The following is a 19,627-nucleotide window of genomic DNA, read 5'->3' on the forward strand; positions in this document are numbered from 1 at the left end:
AGTATCTCTTTTATAATGTGTGTGCAATAGAAAAGCTGACAATGAAAGTTGCACGATTAAATGAAGTTTGCCTTCCATAGATGGTCACAAGAAAATTACAGAGAGGTTTTTCAGGAAAATATTAACTCATCATTTTTTTATTGTTATTCAAACCCAAATCCAGAAATGTGACCCATTATAAAACGCAACAGAAATAATTCAAACAGGCAAATCTCAACATACACCATGTTTGGCCCATCTCAACATACACCATGTTTGGCTTGTTTTATTTTGAAAGTTTTAGATATATTTTGCATTATTTTAAAACAGTATTTTGATTATTTTTTTATCCAAAAAATACAACTAATTATATATATTTTCATACATATATATATAATAGATATGATTTGACAATGAATAGTACTTTTTGACTCCCCACTACCCAACATCAAACATACCATACTTATTTTATATTATCTCCAAAAACAAATCCAAACATACACACTATCTCTAACTTATTTTTATTTATTTATTTTTTTCTTTTTCTATCTTTACAAAACACCCCAAAACAAGTTAAAAACAAAACCAAACATTATGAACATGTGAAGACAAATGTCAATCACATGCCTTGTGAGCCATTAATAAAAGAACTAGAAAATGTATCATCTTTCGTAACTTGAAAAATGAAGCACATTTGGGGGTTTAGAATTTGGTCATTTTGTAGGTGGTCGAGGTCAGCTAGTCCCGGACCATTTTTCAATTCTCTAAATCTGGACCAGATATGGCTCAGGGCCTGATGGTAGGCTAGGGCAAAGGATTTTTTCTTCAAAAAAATAAATAAATAAAGAAACGAAATAAGTCGAAGAGTTGTAATTTTTTATAATATACGCGCACACTAAATTTATTATTAAGTTAATATTATCGTTAAACATGAAAGACTTACCCGTCCAATTGTAGGTCATACAATCTCGTTAACGACAAGTTGACGATAATCGGGATTCCATACAATGTCACGATGACTGATGAGTCACGAAAACACTGCATAACGCTCTTTCAAGTGGAAAATCCATTCCAAGCAGTAATGGTACGATAATCGCTTCTCAAATTACATAAAACTCGAGAAGTTGAGTTTACAAAAATTTCTGGGATAGAGTACTAATTTCACGTTCCGAGTTGTTGTGAAATTAGACTGAGAACGAAGAAGAAATCTGAGAGTGGAGGTGAAGTTGGCTTACTAGGGAAGTTGTTGGGGGTAATTTTGTCAAAATACATTGACATGAAGTTTTGTGGTTGGGGGTAATTTTGTCAAAATACACCTTAATCCCACATATGGAGGAGTGTAGTAAACATGTAATTAATCTAAGCAATGTTTAATTCATAAGGATAGTGAAAGGAAAGTAAACAGATACCCAATAAAGAAATCCCGCCCAATACTGTTCATAACCCAAAATTTTTTCAGACCCCCTACAATCCTATATAGATTAGTAAATATGACCATAAAAGAGTAAATTTAATATATATATATATAAAGTAAAAAAGGTATCATTGTAATAAAATTTTATTCCCAGATTATATTCATTAAACAATATTACAAGAAAATATTAAATGATAGATAAAATTAAAAATTTATCTAATACCATGCTGATGTCATAATTTTTTTTATCTAAATTCTACTAGAAGGAGGTCAAATGTAAATATAAATTTTTTAGAGGGGATGTAAATATAATTTTAATTTTTTTTATAAAAAAATATAATTTCATATTTTTAAAGGGGTTCGATGTAATTAACCCTATATAATATGTTATAGGAACAAGAATTACAACTTAAGAGAGTGTTTGACCGCCAGACTTATTTGAAAAAGTTATTTTCAGTCTAGTTATTATGTAAAGAATAAATATATAAATTATTATTATTTTTTTTATATTTTCTAGAAACAATATCATGTAGCGCGGTATTCTGTTCAATTTAACGAAAGTTTGGTTCTCCAAAATGTCGTACCGAAATCAAACCGAATAGGATTTGTTTGGTTCGATTTTTTCGATTTTATACTGAATTTTTTTAAAAAATTTATATATAGTTTAGTATTTTTTTTAATTTTATTCAAAATTATCTGTACAAAAATATTCAAATTTAAAAAATAAAATGTATAATAAATGAAAATTTATGAATATAATATTTATTATATCATATATAATAATTTATTATATATTTTTAATATGATTAATAAAAAACATTAGTTATTCCGTTCAATACGATTGACGGAACACAATTAACCATGCCAACTAAAATAATCAATTTTTTGAAAAAAAAAAATCAACAATCAAATCAGTTTTTAGTTCGATTAATCGAGAATTCGATTCAATCAATTTTCGATTGAGAAATCGAATTTGGAACACCTAGCATCATGTTATCCAATACCAAAAACAACTCCACAAAAATTATTAAAAAAAATTCCAACAACTCCACCCACAAAATGTTTAAATTGCAATTCAGTCCTAAACTCCTAAATATTTTCTTTTTTTATTTTCTTTAAACGTGGTAGGTAAGCTGGTTAAATTATTTTCCATCTATAAATACGGAACTGCTGCACTATTTTCTTTCCCATCATTCTCTCTTTCACACCACAGCATCTCACGCACTACACACACAACACAAAGCATTAGAACCCACTGCCATGCTGTCGCTCCCTGGAAAGCTAGTCTGCGTCACCGGTGCCGGAGGCTTCATCGCCTCATGGCTCGTTAAACTCCTCCTTGAAAAGGGCTACACCGTTAGAGGCACCGTCAGAAATCCAGGTATTGATGGAGCTGTACGTACATATATGTATCTAAATCTGTTCAACTTTTTTTCTTGTGATTTATTTATTTTTGTTTGAGTACAGAGGATCCGAAGAATTCACATTTGAGAGAGCTTGAAGGAGCGGATGAGAGGCTGATTCTGTACAAGGCTGATCTTAATGACTACGAGAGCTTGCGCGAAGCGATTAATGGCTGCGACGGCGTTTTCCACACGGCGTCGCCCGTCACTGACGATCCAGTATGTCTCTCTCAACTGATACGCACACACACACAAATACATATATGTATATATCTGTAGAAAGAGACGGGGGAGGGGAGGGGGATATTCATTTTCCCTAATTTTAGGATGATCGCAATTGCTTGGGTTAGAGTAAAATTAGGATTGAGGAAGAGAAGAGAAATCAATTCTGTGTTATGTGGTGGATCAGTTCCGGCAGCGGAGGTGGTGGCGGTGGGTGGCAGTAGATGGCAAGGGTTGTTGGTGGGGAAGCTTGTACGTAATATTACGACATATAGGATGGTGTGTTGATGATGGATGGAGACGATACGTACACTTTGAATTTTCTTTGAACTAGTTTAAAATATTTTTTTTCATTGAGAAAAAAATTATACCTTTAAAAATTAGACCAAACAATTTCACAATTATTTAATTTAATAAATATGATATCTTATCCATGATATCTTAATTTAATGATTAAGATTAAAATTGAAGTCTGGTAAACGAACTGAGGAGATGGATTCAAGCATTTCGAAGCCTATGAATTTAATCCGCATTGCGTTTCAAATAATTTCTTATTTATTTGTTGCAAATTTGAAATTATTAAATATTTAATAACATAATAAGAAAGTATATTTATTCAGCATTTGGAAGCATCTTGATTTGATCCATTTTTGGTTATATTTAATTTTTCTTGCTTTTAATATAACTAAAATAATTACACACGCGGACGTACGTACACATATTTTTTCTTAAATATAGAAATAATAAAGATACAGGTACTATAAACTATAGAGCAGATTTTTTGGTCTTTTAATAACAGTAATTTCAATTTCAGTTGAACTAATTAGTCACTCGTCTTGACCATCATGACTTTTTAATAAAAAAAAATTGGTAAATAAAATCTGGGGTACCGCGACCTAATTTATCTCGCATGAAGGAACAAATGGTGGAGCCGGCGGTGAACGGGGCCAAAAATGTGATGCGCGCGGCGGCGGAGGCGAAGGTCCGACGTGTGGTGTTAACTTCATCAATCGGTGCAATATACATGGATCCCAACAGAGACCCTGATAAAGTTGTGGACGAGACGTGTTGGAGTGACCTTGACTTCTGCAAACAGACTAAGGTAACCAAGATTAAATCTATAATTATTGAAAATCTTATTCTATTTCATATTTCATATAGCCAAAATTTTTATATCGTCTCAATATGAAAATAAAAAATGAATCCTACTTAAATTAGCTTTTTCCACACCAAATTAATTAAATCTCAAATATTATTACATTAGTCATCAGGTTGATCATTCTCATTAAATAATATATCAAATGATTCAATTCTAAATATATTTATTTAATACGACTAGATTTCAGAATTTTTTAATCCTCCCTCACCTTCAAATACATCAATTCAAATATAACTGAAATGATAATATAATTGGTTGAAATTCAGTTACGGCCCAGTATTTTATAGATTGATTGCATGAATAATTGTTACGTACACTTTATTTCTTTTTAAAAAAAATATTTGTGTGTCAATCATGTTGACTAGTTGTTTTGGAAGTAGGAGGAGTAATGTTTTGAATATGGTAATCTGCAGAACTGGTATTGCTACGGCAAGTTAGTGGCTGAACAAGTAGCATGGGACACAGCAAAAGAGTTGGGGGTAGACCTGGTGGTGATCAACCCAGTTCTGGTGCTTGGCCCATTGCTTCAACCCACAATCAACGCCAGCGTTCTCCACATACTCAAATACCTAACTGGCTCCGCCAAGACTTACGCCAATTCCGTCCAAGCCTACGTCCACGTCAAGGACGTCGCCCTGGCCCACATCCTCTTGTTCGAGACGCCGTCCGCGTCGGGGCGATACCTCTGCGCCGAGAGCGTGCTCCACCGTGGCGAGGTGGTTGAGATACTCGCCAAGTTCTTTCCCGAATATCCCATCCCTACCAAGTAAGTTACAACAAATTACAACCATTTCTTAGGACGTGGTATTTTTATGGTGGGTCCCACACGTGATGACAAAGTGTAATCGTGTTTGTACAAGTGTATAGATTTCTTGAAATGCTTAATAATGTGTCGTATAATATTTAGTAAAAAGTGTATTTTTTAATAAAAAAATAAAAGAAAATATTTTTGATTAATCAAATACTGCTGTTAGTAACACCTTATACATATTTTTTATTCAGAATAGTTTGATTTAAAATAAAAAAAATTGAATATCTTATAAAAATATTGAATTTTTGCATTTACCCCCACTAAATGGGGTGGAGGCAAGAAAAGGTGGGGAATATTGGTGGAGGTAAGGAGTGTATACCTACTACCAGGTCATTGTCAGGTGGGTCCCAAGATCACCAACCCAACCCATTATCTCACACCCCTTTTCTTCCATTCTTTCTTATTTCCTTTTGATTAATATATACCAACTACTACTCCTACATTTAATTTTTTTTTTTGAATCCCTTTTCCATACGGACAAGCTAAGGAAATCTTGTGATCTTGAGCATTATGATTTTGCACTCTTATCTTTCCACCGAATTGTCTCTTTCTTTTTCTTTGTTTGGTTGAAAATATTTTATTGATGATATATTAATACAGATTGGGTATTTCTAAATTATAATTTAAATTTATTTTAACTATAAAAAAGGGTGAGAATATCAACGACAACATTAGTGTAACATCAATATTTATGTGGTGAAGGATCCCAGATTCCCAATCACCTCAATACGCTTCTTTTATCTTACCAACCACCACCTTTTTTTTGAAAAAAGAAAAATTAGGTGTGATCAATCAATTTCGAATGAGCCACACCATTAATTAGTTTTTTAAAAAAGTAATTAAATTAAAAATATATTTATTTGCACGTATTTTCTTTGAAGATAATACACATAATTTAATATAAAATTCAATCTTTTGCTTTTATCTCTACTTTTTCGTATTACCTTCTCTTTTAAAACTCAAAATATTGCTTTCAAACATTATATTTCCCGTTTATTTTCTCTATCATATAATTAATACAAATAATAGAAATTTTGCTAAAAGAATATAATAAATCATTCATATTTTCAAAATATATATGCACAAGTATTGAGTATGCCAAACAGCCTCAGTGCACACACACATATGTATATATAAGGTTAAATTACAATGATCTCTTTTAAGATTTGGCATAATTATGAATATTTTCTTATAGTTTGAAAAATTATCAATATTTCACTGATTTTGAATGCAGGTGCTCGGATGAGAAGAACCCAAGAAAAAAAGCTTACAAATTCTCAAACCAAAAGCTGAAGGACTTAGGGCTGGAGTTCACACCTGCGAAGCAGTGTCTGTACGACACCGTTAAAAGCCTTCAGGAAAAGGGCCATCTTCCAATCCCACCCCAAAATGAGGAGCCCATTCATATTCAGTCTTAGGTCTTTATTGGGCTGGGTTCATCGTAATAAAGCCCATAAATCAATTTGGGCCCCCACTTTAATATATGGGGGTCCAATATGGTCCAGTCATGTTCTTCCTGTTTTAATTTGTGATTGAGTTGACATTTACCTTGAAAGTGGTGATGATGAATGAATGGTTATAAAGGACATTTCAACGACAAATTTCATTTATGAAAAGGCATTTTCCGACGCAGATGGGCAGGTAGAGAATATTATAAGACAATTCTTTTTAAAAAATCCATGTATCTTCTAACAATAGTGTTCACAATGATCAGATCCACACGATTATTTAGGATCTTACATAAATCCCACATGATTAGACAAGCAAGCTGAAATGAAGTTGGATTTTGTAGTACAATTCTAAAATTGAGAATGTTTGCAAACAACAGCGAAAAGTAGAACGGAGAGTCTTTCAGATGCTTCTAACATTTGGCCTTGAAATATTTCATTTTAAATTCTAAAAAGATAAAAGAACTTTTCTTCAAACACTCATAAATGACTATTTTTATTTAACCGAAAAGTCAAAAAATTCTTTTCTGAAGCAGTTGCAAACATGCGATTAATCAGTAACAACACAGGGTATGAATCGTTGGAGCAGAATATGATTTTTATAGAAACAATGTCGATGTCATGCATGATCTAACTGTTAGCATCTATGCACCGCACCAAATCTAAGGTCATAAAAAGCTTCTAAAGATTAGATGCATTTGTCAAGAAAAAATCATCAGCGTCCAACAACCTCAAAATTATTACCACTAATGTCTTTCGACAAAAAAGGTTGTGGCTTAGTTAGGTCAGCGAGTGACTTCAATCAAGATCATCACTAGTCCTCCTTTGAGGTAATTGCATATCTACTATATCTTCTCTAGGTAGGGTATACACCGATGCGTCACCCACACTGTTGGCCATGTCACGACTTTCAGAAGCCGTTAGAGCGATAAGGTGGGAGCCCTCCTTGTTTTTCCGGATGACTAAATAGCCAATGCCAGCCAAATAAATTAGCATAGCCAAGAATCCCAACAACCCACAAAAGACGGTGCCAACGATGTTAAGGTGGCTATGACGAAGAGAAGAGACTAACTTGTCAGCAAGATAGTAGACATTGATGCCCATGATTAGCGACCCGATGATCCAAGTGGTGGTCGAGACCTGTGTCACAAAAGCCGAGTTTTAGCAGCCGAGATATCAGACATAGAATCGTTTATTATTTAATGACTATACCATATGGTTTGTAACTATAGCAACTTGTAGAGGAGGTTGTTGCAATAACCCTTTTCTTAAGCACTATTCCTCAGCTGATTTCAGGGCTTTGTTATATTGCATACCCGAAAGCAAAATAATATAAGATTAGACGAAACGATGAGTTCTTACCGCCACTGTGTTGGCATATGACCCCATCTTGGTCTTGCTACTTGTGAACTTGAGAAGTGGAATTAGTGCAAAAGGAAGTTCAAACGATAAGATCATCTGCAACATAACAAAGTGTATTTACTGCTTCGAGAAACTAGAATAAAAGACCAACCATAGGAATCATTTCTTCTATAAGGCTCTGTTGATATTCACGTTTTTTGGATCAAGAATTTCTGATGTTTATAAACTAAGCACGAAAAGTACTCCTGATGAAACTTCACTATCAATGACTTCAGACGATGATATACAGAGAGACAAAATTTGCTCGACATTAGATACAAAAGCAGAAGCAAAGAGTGTTTTACCGATGCTATGATGATCAAGTTTCCAGCCCCAGTAGATCCACCAATGATTGCAACAATTAGACTAGGGACAATAGCTAAGCATCGAGTTAAAAAGTTCCTAATCCATGGCTTCAGCCGTAAATCAAGAAAGCCCTGCACAAAAATGATACACGTATGGTATCGGAGAACAAGTACAGCTCTAATAGTCATTTGCAAAATAACCGATTAAAGAATATTTGGTATTTGGGTACATAGTTTCTCTTAACACGTCAAGAAACAAGGAAAACAAAAACGTAGCACAAAGGGCTTATTTTCAGGCTGGAGTTATATATTTGAGTGAAAATAAAGAGAAATAGTAGAATTAGACCTGCATAACATATTGTCCTGCATATGTGCCAGTTATGGTAGAGCTCTGACCTGATGCCAGCAAAGCAATTGCAAAAAGCTTGGAACTCCAACTGCCTAGGACATGCTGTTATGATAAATAAATAGGAAAAACGCTCATGAAACGTCAGCATAAAGATATTGCAATAAACATAAGAGGGTGTTCAAAAAGGATACTTTGGGACAACACGGCAGTATTAATAACGAACCTTGAGTAAAAATGAAGCTTCATTTAAGTCCAAGTTTTGGCAGCTCTGGAGGTCGTCTGAGTTCAGATTTGGCGAATTGCAAACAGCGCCACTTACTGAGATGACTGAGATATTTATGAGAAAGGCAACCATCAAAGCAAGACCACTCTCGATCAAATAAAATCTGCATGCCTCCTGTAAAGAAGAGAAATCATCAGGTGGTTTAGCGTGTTGAATGCATTTGTAACTGCATATGATCTAGGAAGCAAGAAACCTAAGTGTCTAAGGGTATATGCAGCTCAAAATAACTCAGGCTTCCTATCGAAGCAGAATTAGAGTAAATGTATGGGCTGCGTGAAATTACAAGCATGTAGAATCAAGACAAGTTTGCATAAAAGATAGAACTTTTATGCCTACCTATTTTACATTTTCTTAGTAACATATCAGTGGCATCTAAAGTGACGTACAATGCAAGAAGAAGAGAAAGGAGCGGAGAACAAGAAATACTGAGTACTGGAAAAAGTACCTGAAGACTAACAACAAATTCAAAGATGCTGCATAATCTAAATCCTAACTGTGACATCCAAAAGAACTTCATATGCTACTCAAATACTAAAGATATCATATAGAAATTCCTATCGATGATATATTAAGTTAGTTATATAAGCAGTCAGCGGCTCTGATAAAATTTTGGGGTTGATATCCTCAATATGGTATAGTTACAAGATAGATGCTAGGATAACTTTTTACATGATAAATAACAAAAAGAGCTTCGATACACTATTAGCATTTAGCAGATATAGCAGAAAAGAACGAGAATGTTGACTAGCAAATCCTTCAAATAGAATTATTACTTTGATGCCATTGACAGATCGTGGGATTTTCCTTGAAAGCACCAGAGCTGAGTGGAGGAAAAGATTGTGCCTGCAGTAAAGTTTTATGTAAAGAACTATGAAATGGGTCCAAGACCTATTTGAAAATACATAGGATGAAACTTACGGCATAACCATAGCACCAAGAAGTGAAATAGCCAGCTTAGTTGCTCCACTTCCTTTGAGTTGGGGAATAAATAGGCCACGTAAAACTTCTGATGAGTTGGGCTTTGCATATTTAAGCTCGGCAAGGAAGCAGCCAGCAATTGTAAAGACAAGGAAAGCAATCAGGATCTCAAGTTTTCTTACCTGTAATGTTTCACTCCTAGTTCTCAGAAACACAGTAGAACATAACATAATATAGAGAGTGCTACTTTTACTAAATTTAAGTGAGATATCTAGATACCCCGTACTGCTGCAGTAATAGAAGAACCATAGTACTAAGTCCCGTAATCAGCACACCAATCCACAGCGGTACTCCGAAGAGCATGTCCAGAGCAAATGCCGTTCCAATAACTGACGTGGAAAGGAGTAGGCGACTTAGGTTTGAGAAGGGATATGTTGAAGCAGAAAGGAACAAGATTAAGCATATAATAGTATATGATGGTAGAGTTTATAATAGACGATTACGTGATTGGAGCATATGGAATATATATTATGCGAGGCCAAAATCCACCATAACATTAAAATAAAATTATCCTCTTCTTCATGCCTATATATCTAATCAGTATTCTGTATTTTGTGGGTACAAAGTCCCTCACAACAGCCCTTCTAAAAACATTTGATCTGAGGTTTTACATTAGTAGATGAAACGTCTTCGTAATGTCCATTAGTACTTTCTGTGCAGAACTGTTCATGTTCATAATTTTGTACCACATGCACTGGAAAGCTTGGGATAGGATTTTCATTGGCTTAGGAATTATGCCTTTTAACCGGAAAGCCTCTCTTTCTTCCTTTGAATGCCAGAATGAGGACTGGAAGTTGCTTTAAACCAAGAGTGATTTATCATTGAGGGAAAAAGAATTAAACAGCTGCGGACAAGGAGGATATGCCCTTATGTTTTTAGGAAATGCTACCTAATCTATAACAACAAAAATAATAGCATGATAATATAGTTAAACATATGAATACAAAAGGTGGAACAAAATTGCAAGTGTTTTAAGGAGAGAAGCTCATGTCAAATGGCCAAAAGAGTGAATTTTAAGAAATTTTCAGCCCATTATGAGGGTCCAACTTACACAAGAACGAATAATATGTGAACCCTAACCTTCAGGGATGTCACATGCGACTATAGCTATCTCTGCAAGAATCCACAAAATAAAATTTGGGATCTTAGGATATTCCTGTCGACAATGCTCAGCTAAATGCTTTCCTGCAGAACAGATGTCCCTTAAAAATCAGAAAAGACACCTCCAATTTTAGTGCCGACAGAGAGATAGTAAGCAGTTTAGGAAATAACAAACCTGTAACAACTCCTAGGTTTGCTGCAAGGGATTGGATGATAAGAGCAGCGAATGAAGCTAACAATATAATCCAGAGTAGCTGTAAGATAAAGAGAAATGAAATGGACAACCGATCGGATCCAAGGATTTTCAATTAAGAAAAGATTTTACATGGAAAGACTTTGATATGCAGATATGACGGTTGTAAACCTAAAATCCATCACTAATGTTTTACTCAACTAAATTGCCAGACTAAAAACTTTTTTGTCATCTATGCTCATAAATATGTGAGTAGTCCAACCAAAAGTATACTTCGCCAGTAGCAAAGGGCATAATAGCTGTGACTAAGGTTACAAGGAGTGAAACCAACATCAGAATCAAGCTACCCGACTTCTTTGCCGTACAATCTTAGAAAGGTTCTAATAATGTCTAGTAACTCTTTTCAGCCTTTTCCGAGTATAATTCATTCACTATTATGTTATTATACATTAAAAAGAAAATAAAAATCTATTATCTGTAAATTAAATAGAGATTAGTACATAAAAATACTTCAGTAAACTCACCCCGTACTTGTACTGAGCTCCAGACTGCAGATCAGTCTGAACTGTTAATGCAGGAGATAAGCAAAGTTATTAACCATGGATAACGACCGGCTGACTCTAAACAAGGGTTCACTAGGCCTTACAATTTCCAGGATCAATATAGGCAATGGAAACAAGAAAGCCAGGACCCATATATGCAAACAAGTTCTTCCAGCTCGTTTTCTACAGAAAAATTGGAAAAAGAATTAATATCAGAAATCAGGAGACTTAAGCATAGTGCCCATGAAATCTGCTTGATGTACATTACGTAAGTTTTCTTTTTCAGTTTTTGATACTAAACAAAGAAGCATCAAACAATTAACTCTGAAAAGTCGGCTCGTCCGAACCAATATTGATCTCACTCACAGAACGTCATGCTCAAGGATCACAAGGCACTTTGCAGAAATCTAATACATTCAAAACTCTCGAAGGGTCAAATCTAGACCTAGAGGAGCATCGAACAAGCCATTAGAAACAGAGGCATTACAATTTGCGAGTAGAGTCACCAGATAAGTATGTGGATCTAATAACACAGACTTTATGTGCTCAGTGGCCAAGAGTTTTGCCTAGAGATATAAGGAAAACTGATCAAGGATATAATACTCATAAGACATGATTGTTCAAGCATCAATGAACTCAACATTGTCGTGATGCTTGAACAATAGTTCGAGAACCAAAACAGTGAATGATGATAAACATGAAGTCCTGCTTAAGGCTAAAGTGGCAACACTTGGTTCTGTTGAGTGAACTACTTGCCTTACTATTACCAATTATTGGCCAATCAAAAGAAAGCTCTATCACGCCTGCTAACAAATCAAACTTCTTTGCTTCACTCGAGTAATCCTTTCAAAAAGATTAATTGCAACGATTCCTTACCGGAATTAGGGAGAGGGACGAAACTGTAAGACTATAGTGATATACAACATGGTCAAAATCAAATTCACAAAAGGTGTTTACTTCCCTGCCAGTGGCTGAAGTACAATGTTCCAGATGTTCAATTGAATATCTGCTGCACCACCTTGTAGGTTTAAACCACTCCATCACAAGAAATTCTTTAAGGCATTCTGACTCACTAACGGAAGTTCGGAGAATTGTTTATGAACTACCATAAAAAAATAGTTTGAAGCTAAAATTACATAACTAACACTAATATTGTCTAATCATAATTCGAAATAAACATGATACACAACTTCATTGTTAAATTATCGAAACCACAGTCAAATTTAAGCTGAAATCCCCTCATTTTCTTTCAAGAAATCATTAGCAACCTCACAAAAATATTCTGATAAACTGTATTAACACGGCAAGTCATCTTCAAAACAGAGTGTAGAAGATACAGCAGTAAATTGCAAAACTTTTAGCAAATCCTTCTATGAAGAAATACATATAAACTCTGTATGAAGATAAACAATTAATAGTTTTAATTCCCAATTAACTGAATTTAAAGAACGAACAGAAGAAAAGGGAATGCTCACATCAGGTACAACAATCTGATCAACTTCAATATTCTCAATAAGTGATTCATTGGGATATGTCCTGCTCCCACCACTGGTCATAAACTGTGGTTGTTGAGCTGACGGCGCCGCCATTTCCTCCGCACTCTGTTGTAAGAAAGAGAGTTAATGAATGAACTCATGGGAATAAATTTGATAAAAACCCATTAGAAATTAGCATAAACAGAACTCAAATTGCATCAAAATCTGATACATGCAACTACAAATACGAAGGATACACAATGCAATGCACATCATAAGTTGTTGCGGAATCAAGATTTGCGCGACGGTGCATGTGAAGAAAAACAGAGAAGCCCAGATCCATAGAAGCGCAAGATTTCAGTAATTACCATTAAATCTACGAAAATCAATGAGAAAAAGAAATGGGAATTTAAAGAAGTAGAAGAAAGATGTATGCTGCTTACATCTAGTCTGAAACGGAGAGTTCGTTGGAACAATATATATGTAAAGCTGTATATTTTACAAACACTTTATTGAACTCTTCCACTCTACCGTCATTTATAAATCTACGCTCTTGTGCAGTTGTGTGTGAGTGTTGCGTGTGGTGTGTGTATGTCAGAGAAAGAGAGAGAGAGAAAGAGAGAGAGTTCAAAGGTGACTCAGTATCAATTTACCGAAACCTTTCCTCAATCCCTGCGTTTTGATGCGCTCCACTTTAACTCTTTGACATAGTTTAATAACATCTGAACTCATTTTGTTTATTTTCTTTTGCCTTTCTATATCGTATCATTATATCTAGATGTTTTTGTTGCCTCTATATCATTCTCGATATCGATTAAGTCATTAGGTATCTCTTATTTGAAATTTAATTCAAAAGACATTTCAGTTTGAAAAATTAATTAAATTATAATCAAAATTTCACGAGGAATATTTTCGAAATATGACATGAAAAATTTATCAAAACCCTGTTGGATGAAGTTACCCGTGATACAAAATGATCACGAGTGATGTAATTATAAATTTTTAAATTATTAAAGATATATTAATTATAATTAGACCAAACCTTCACATATATGTAATTTACCCTCAAATAAATGTTAAAGTACTAGTTTAGTGAAATTTGAACTACCTTACAAAATAAATTTTTATCTATCTTAAATTCTACTTGCTTATCAAAGTAATAATTATTTTACTCATTCTTAATTTTTTTAATAAAGAAATATATATATATACACACACTAAATGAAGATATATTTAATTTTTAATAAAATTTGGTAACATTTTAAAATAAATTCTCAAATAACTGTATATCATTTAACAGTTCACAGTCCAACCATAAGGATATTAAATGACAATTAAGATATTAGGCCTCGCCAATTGATAGGGAGGACCCATATTCTTTCCCAAGCATATAGTCAGTCTTGGCGTCCTTTCGAGGTATCTGGTGTCGAGTCGCTAGAAGAGGAGCATTGGGCACAATGAATAAGATCACAATAATATCCGACTGACTGATCAAAAATAAGTTATCCACCAAAAAGAGAGAGCTCCACTACGAAGGGACGAATATCCTTTCACATCTGATTAAATTGAAACCAAACTATCGGTCCTTAGCTACCAACAAGGGTACCTGTAGTAGTGGGAGGAGCATATCTTGAGATCTCCCCTACAACGCCGGGTTGCATTAGGAGAATAAGTAGGCCTTGTGATTAGCACATCATTTGGAATGGATTCAATAAACAGATTACCTCCTGTCTTGTAGTTTTCAATTGCCTAAACATCCTTAAAGACTCTATATGAATTAATATTAGTTAATTTATGAATTAATGAATAAATATTTATCAGGAATCTTGAAATGAAAGGAGATTAATATATTTTAATAATATATATTTATTAAATACATAAGCCATCATCTTACCCAAAAATAAATAAATAATAAAATTACAACAATAGTTTTTCGGCCCCAATCCATGGGAAATTATTAAAAAAAGAAAAAAGCAAGGGCATGTAAGATGTACCTGAAAACGAATTAAAGCCGAACCACACAAATAAGATTAGAAGCTAAATTACATTTATGGCCCTTGCAGATCAACCATGGCCACAAATTTATTGGTTAAAATGATAATTTCACTATTCCTATCCTAATTAAAAGATTATTGCCTATTTTACCTCCATGATTTATTTTTGAACGTTTAAAAAATTATTTTTTCTGAAACCCTTATTTTACTTGCCCTTTTTATCAGGGCAATTAAATTGATATTTTTTTATATTAGTTCTAATTATACAAACACCCATATTCTTTATAAAAATACAAATACACCCCTATAGGGGTGTCAGTTATGTCAGTTATCTTATCTCGAGAGTATGCTTATAAAATGTTGGATATACTTGTAATTAAAAATATAATTTTAAAATTTATATTTATAACAATGACTAAAAAATACTGAGTTATATAATTAGACATAATTTCAAAAGAATTAGATATAATTTAGGAGCATCATACACGAAATAATGATGAATTGATTCCAAATTCATGATAAGAATAGGTGCATTTAAAGATAGGGTTGTTGTTGCCTTTATTTTGATGATGAAATCCACTTATCAAAGTTTCCAAATTTTTCTCTTAATCACATGTAATTTTGTACTTTGTCAATTCCACAAAAATGCTCCCACTCAATAAAGATCACATAAGCTCATTTATTCGTATAAAAAACCATCCTTTTTTGTTTGAGGGCATAACATTTTGACTGATTAAAGATACCAAAACAGTACTTAATTGATATATGCGCACCGAATCCATTTTTGTAGTATCATTGCTTAACGTATTGACTAATATCTCAATTCAATTAATATATTAATATAACTAATAATAATAAATTATAATAATTCATATAAAATGAGATAAATAAAATAAATATTTATATATATATATTAGGACTCGAGCGCATAAACTTGCATGTATCTATATTACCTCAATTTTAGCTTTTAACAATTAGATTAAAGCACCATTGATGTCTGGTAAATTTGTATACACAAAAAAGGAAAAGGAAAAGGAAACCCAGAAAGACAAAAGATATGGCTGCTTTTCTTGAAATATACTCTCACCAATCCGAGAATTGTCCGATTTCTGACAACAAGACTGGGCGGTCCTGCTCAAATCAGTACAGATTTGTCTTTTCTCCTTTTCTTTTTCTTCGGTTTTTCATTTTATTTTTTGTTATTTATAGCAGTTAGGAATAAAAATTACTGTAAGTATCAAATTATATTTGAAGAATATTTTAGCATTTATATGTGGAATAATAAATAATAAAAGAAGAGTTATTACATGTAATGATTAATGATTAATTGGTATTTTGGGTCATTTAGGCCTTGCCAATATATATTCAAACATATGATGTATCTTGAGTTTTCTCTAACCCCCAAGAAATAAAACAAGATTAATAATTTCCTCAAATTTATTGATCCAATAAAATAAATCACTATATTTAATAATTACTTAAAAAGTCTACACGATTGTTTTGGGGATAATTAATATGTATATATATATATATATAAATATTATACTTAAACTTGATTTAAATATTTTATAATTAAAAGTATGATTGAAATGGCTTAGTGCCAATTAAAATGCATGTTTCTGAAATATAATATACATATAATTTTTCATCATTGTTAATTGCTGTAATCAAATGAAAAATTAAATCGTGCTAAATATAGATTAACTATGATTGTATAATGGTCATTTACTGTTGTTTATGCAAAAATAGGCAAAACAAGAGTCATAGTTAAAAACTGTGACAAATACTTACTAGTACTGAAGATATATAACAAAAATTATTTTTTGAAATTTACATATAAGTCAAATTAAAAAAAAAAATAATAAACCGTATCGAACCCACACCACATATATACTTGTGAATTAATTAATATACTAAGGCTACAGCTTAATTAGAACTGATGACTATCATATATATATGTATATAAATATTACTTTCTTTTTTCACAGTATATGTTTTTTTATTATGTTTTGTTATAAACATAAATGTAAGAGTTCCTCAACTATGGAAGGAGCAAATTAAGACAAAGGGGAAGATCATGATTTGGTACTTGGCAATGTACCTCAATTTGTACAGTTCAAAAAAGTTGGATGAATCTGACTGTTTCCAGGTCAAAATTGACAACTGTTCCATGATTTTGCAACATATGGGACCAACTTTTTTCTAAATATGTCCGGAATTTGGCCACTTCACATGAAATATAACCCACTTTCTAATAATTAATTGGAAAGCAATTTTTTCTATATATATATATATATATATATGCACACACAATTTTAATTTTTTTCTTCTCTTATTTCAATTTTAATCGATCTAAATCGTAGATTGATATTGGGATCATGGAGTTGTACAAATTTAATTTCGAATGTAGAATGGATATTGTCGGATTTTCTTTCATAATAAATACCCCTACATCTTTCACTTTCATGTGAAATATATCTTAATATCTATATCCTCGTATTTGTTACAATGTATTACATATTTAGATTGAAGGGTCGCGTCCTTTTAGTTTATTGTGAGGACATAATTTATATTATGAATATAAAAAATTCCATCTTAAAGAATAATACCATATGTTGAATTTTTAATTTATTTTCGATCATATATCACACAACAACACAGTAATCGTCCCTTCCTACTATCAAATAGTTAAATTTCTTTAGTTCTACGACCCTTTCAATACCTTTCAAAAGATTCAGGTGTGCAATTACTAGGGATATATGCATCCATTTTCCCTAAAATTTTTGGTTATTGCATTCATCCATATCTCTTGGAATTTTGCTGAAAAAAAAAACATTCTAAACCCATCAAATGTAAGATCTATATGCCCTAGGGATGCTTTTTGACTGTATATTTCTTGCAAGTGGCAAAGAAACATTGCAAATGGATAGATGAATGTAGGCCTTCCATTTAAATTATGCTACACTTTCAATGGTTGAGATTTTAGATTTATGGGCTTTTCTTGTTTCAGTTGATTTTAAAAGCTTACAGATCTAAGGGTTGTGAACAACGTCTTATTATTTAAGTGATAAAGTTGATATTTCCTAATAAACAAACTGCGAATTCGACTATCCATAAATCTATTCGACTATCTTATAAAAATTCCTAATGTACGTTTACTTGCATAACAATTTTTATCTATTTTTTAATTTAAAATTCGTAACTCAATATTGAATGATGCAATAGACTATATTTATTTCAATAAAAAAAGGTAGCAGGAGTTGATCACAGTATGCTACTATTAGGAAAAAGGAAAGTAGAAGATGGTCTGAAATTCCTAATGGTTGGTCGCTAAGAAGTTGTAGTCTCCACCATGAAAAAATCAGAGGAATTCAGACATTATATATAATAGTGATGCTGCCTGTCTTGGAATCAATTTCTGTTTCAAAGTCACAACTTGTACTTATATGTCAACCCTTTTCATCATAGTTCTATTGTAATAATTGGAAGCCACATGTCTTTCAAGATAAAGGATTATTTGTCCCAGACTCTATTATGGGAGCATGGAAAATTTTGAATTCAAATTAAATATATATATGTATATATATATATATATGTATATATATATATATATGAACTCAAAGTTTGGGGATATATTGTGAATTATGAGCTGTAAGATTTTATGATTAAAAAAAATTATATTTTTTTATATATAATATACTATATATACTAGGGAATAAAAATAAAATAATGGGTACGTAATAAAAAATTACACATTGGATAATGAATTATTCCATATATTATAAATTACTATGACTTAACAATGATGAATAATTAATACTATTTATCCGGGGTTTGATCATAATTATCAATATTCGTCATAGTTCTACCTATGACTTAACCATTCTGCTATAATTTTTAGCTTTAACTAATGTTTTTACTTCACTTGTAAAATCAACGACTAATAACCGTTGTGTAGCCATAATTAATTAATATACACCATAATATTTTACTTCTAACGTAATAATTAACCATATCAAAGACGTCCCTATATCTTGAAGTGTATATAATTTATCATCTATCACTTGCCAATTATGCTCACAATCTACTTGAATAGATATCTATTTAAATGGATCACAAGAAATTTTCCTTGAATTAAAAAATATAAGTCAAGTGAATTATGATTATTTTCTCAATTTGTTAGTATTATAAATTTTACAACAGTTATTCATATATACTCTTATACAATAGTATTTTATTCCTTGAGTTCTTGAAATGGTAGATTATCCCTACCCACCATGTCTTATGAATAAAAAATATGACTTTTATTTGGAAAAGGAAAAAAGTAGAAAAGTGATTAAAGGTAAAGATTGAGAGTGTTTCAAAAGATTAGTTATTATAAGTATAAAAAAAAAAGGGGGTGATATACAAGTGTTTGAGAATATAAATTAATATATTATCAGCTTATTTATTAAATGACAGAATCGCCACCTCAATCACAAGATTAATACCAGGGATATAATTGATGTATTTTCAAAATCTAGAAAATATTGAGATGACAAAATAATTTATAAGGGATTTCACACTTATT

At 32.3% G+C, this 19,627-nt stretch overlaps 2 protein-coding genes across 7 annotated transcripts; one reads left to right on the forward strand and one right to left on the reverse strand.

The window, feature by feature from the left end:
- Positions 1-2,571: 2,571 nt before the first annotated feature.
- LOC105165128 (cinnamoyl-CoA reductase 1) lies at positions 2,572-6,616 on the forward strand. Its single transcript, XM_020693545.2, has 5 exons — positions 2,572-2,774; positions 2,861-3,015; positions 3,935-4,120; positions 4,591-4,943; positions 6,223-6,616. The coding sequence occupies exons 1-5, from the start codon at positions 2,654-2,656 to the stop codon at positions 6,404-6,406; spliced, it is 999 nt and encodes a 332-aa protein (XP_020549204.2). The 5' UTR covers positions 2,572-2,653; the 3' UTR covers positions 6,407-6,616.
- A 483-nt stretch (positions 6,617-7,099) lies between these two features.
- Positions 7,100-13,856, reverse strand: LOC105165138 (metal transporter Nramp1). Of its 6 annotated transcripts, none has more exons than XM_088879629.1 (14): positions 13,717-13,856; positions 13,064-13,189; positions 11,693-11,771; positions 11,571-11,606; positions 11,029-11,107; positions 10,833-10,937; positions 9,972-10,081; positions 9,693-9,874; positions 9,548-9,617; positions 8,715-8,888; positions 8,489-8,593; positions 8,143-8,274; positions 7,799-7,894; positions 7,100-7,576 (listed from the first exon to the last, which is right to left on the reverse strand). In XM_088879629.1, the coding sequence occupies exons 2-14, from the start codon at positions 13,111-13,113 to the stop codon at positions 7,235-7,237; spliced, it is 1,560 nt and encodes a 519-aa protein (XP_088735755.1). In that variant the 5' UTR covers positions 13,114-13,189; positions 13,717-13,856; the 3' UTR covers positions 7,100-7,234. The 6 variants fall into 6 exon arrangements, with proteins under 6 accessions (XP_088735755.1, XP_011082355.1, XP_088735751.1 ...); XM_011084053.3 differs by having other exon boundaries at positions 11,571-11,611; XM_088879625.1 differs by lacking the exon at positions 13,717-13,856 and adding an exon at positions 13,507-13,710.
- Positions 13,857-19,627: the final 5,771 nt, after the last annotated feature.

This window comes from Sesamum indicum, linkage group LG1 (assembly GCF_026168435.1).
Source record: "Sesamum indicum cultivar Baizhima isolate 11 linkage group LG1, ASM2616843v1, whole genome shotgun sequence".
Classification (NCBI taxonomy): Eukaryota; Viridiplantae; Streptophyta; class Magnoliopsida; order Lamiales; family Pedaliaceae; genus Sesamum; species Sesamum indicum.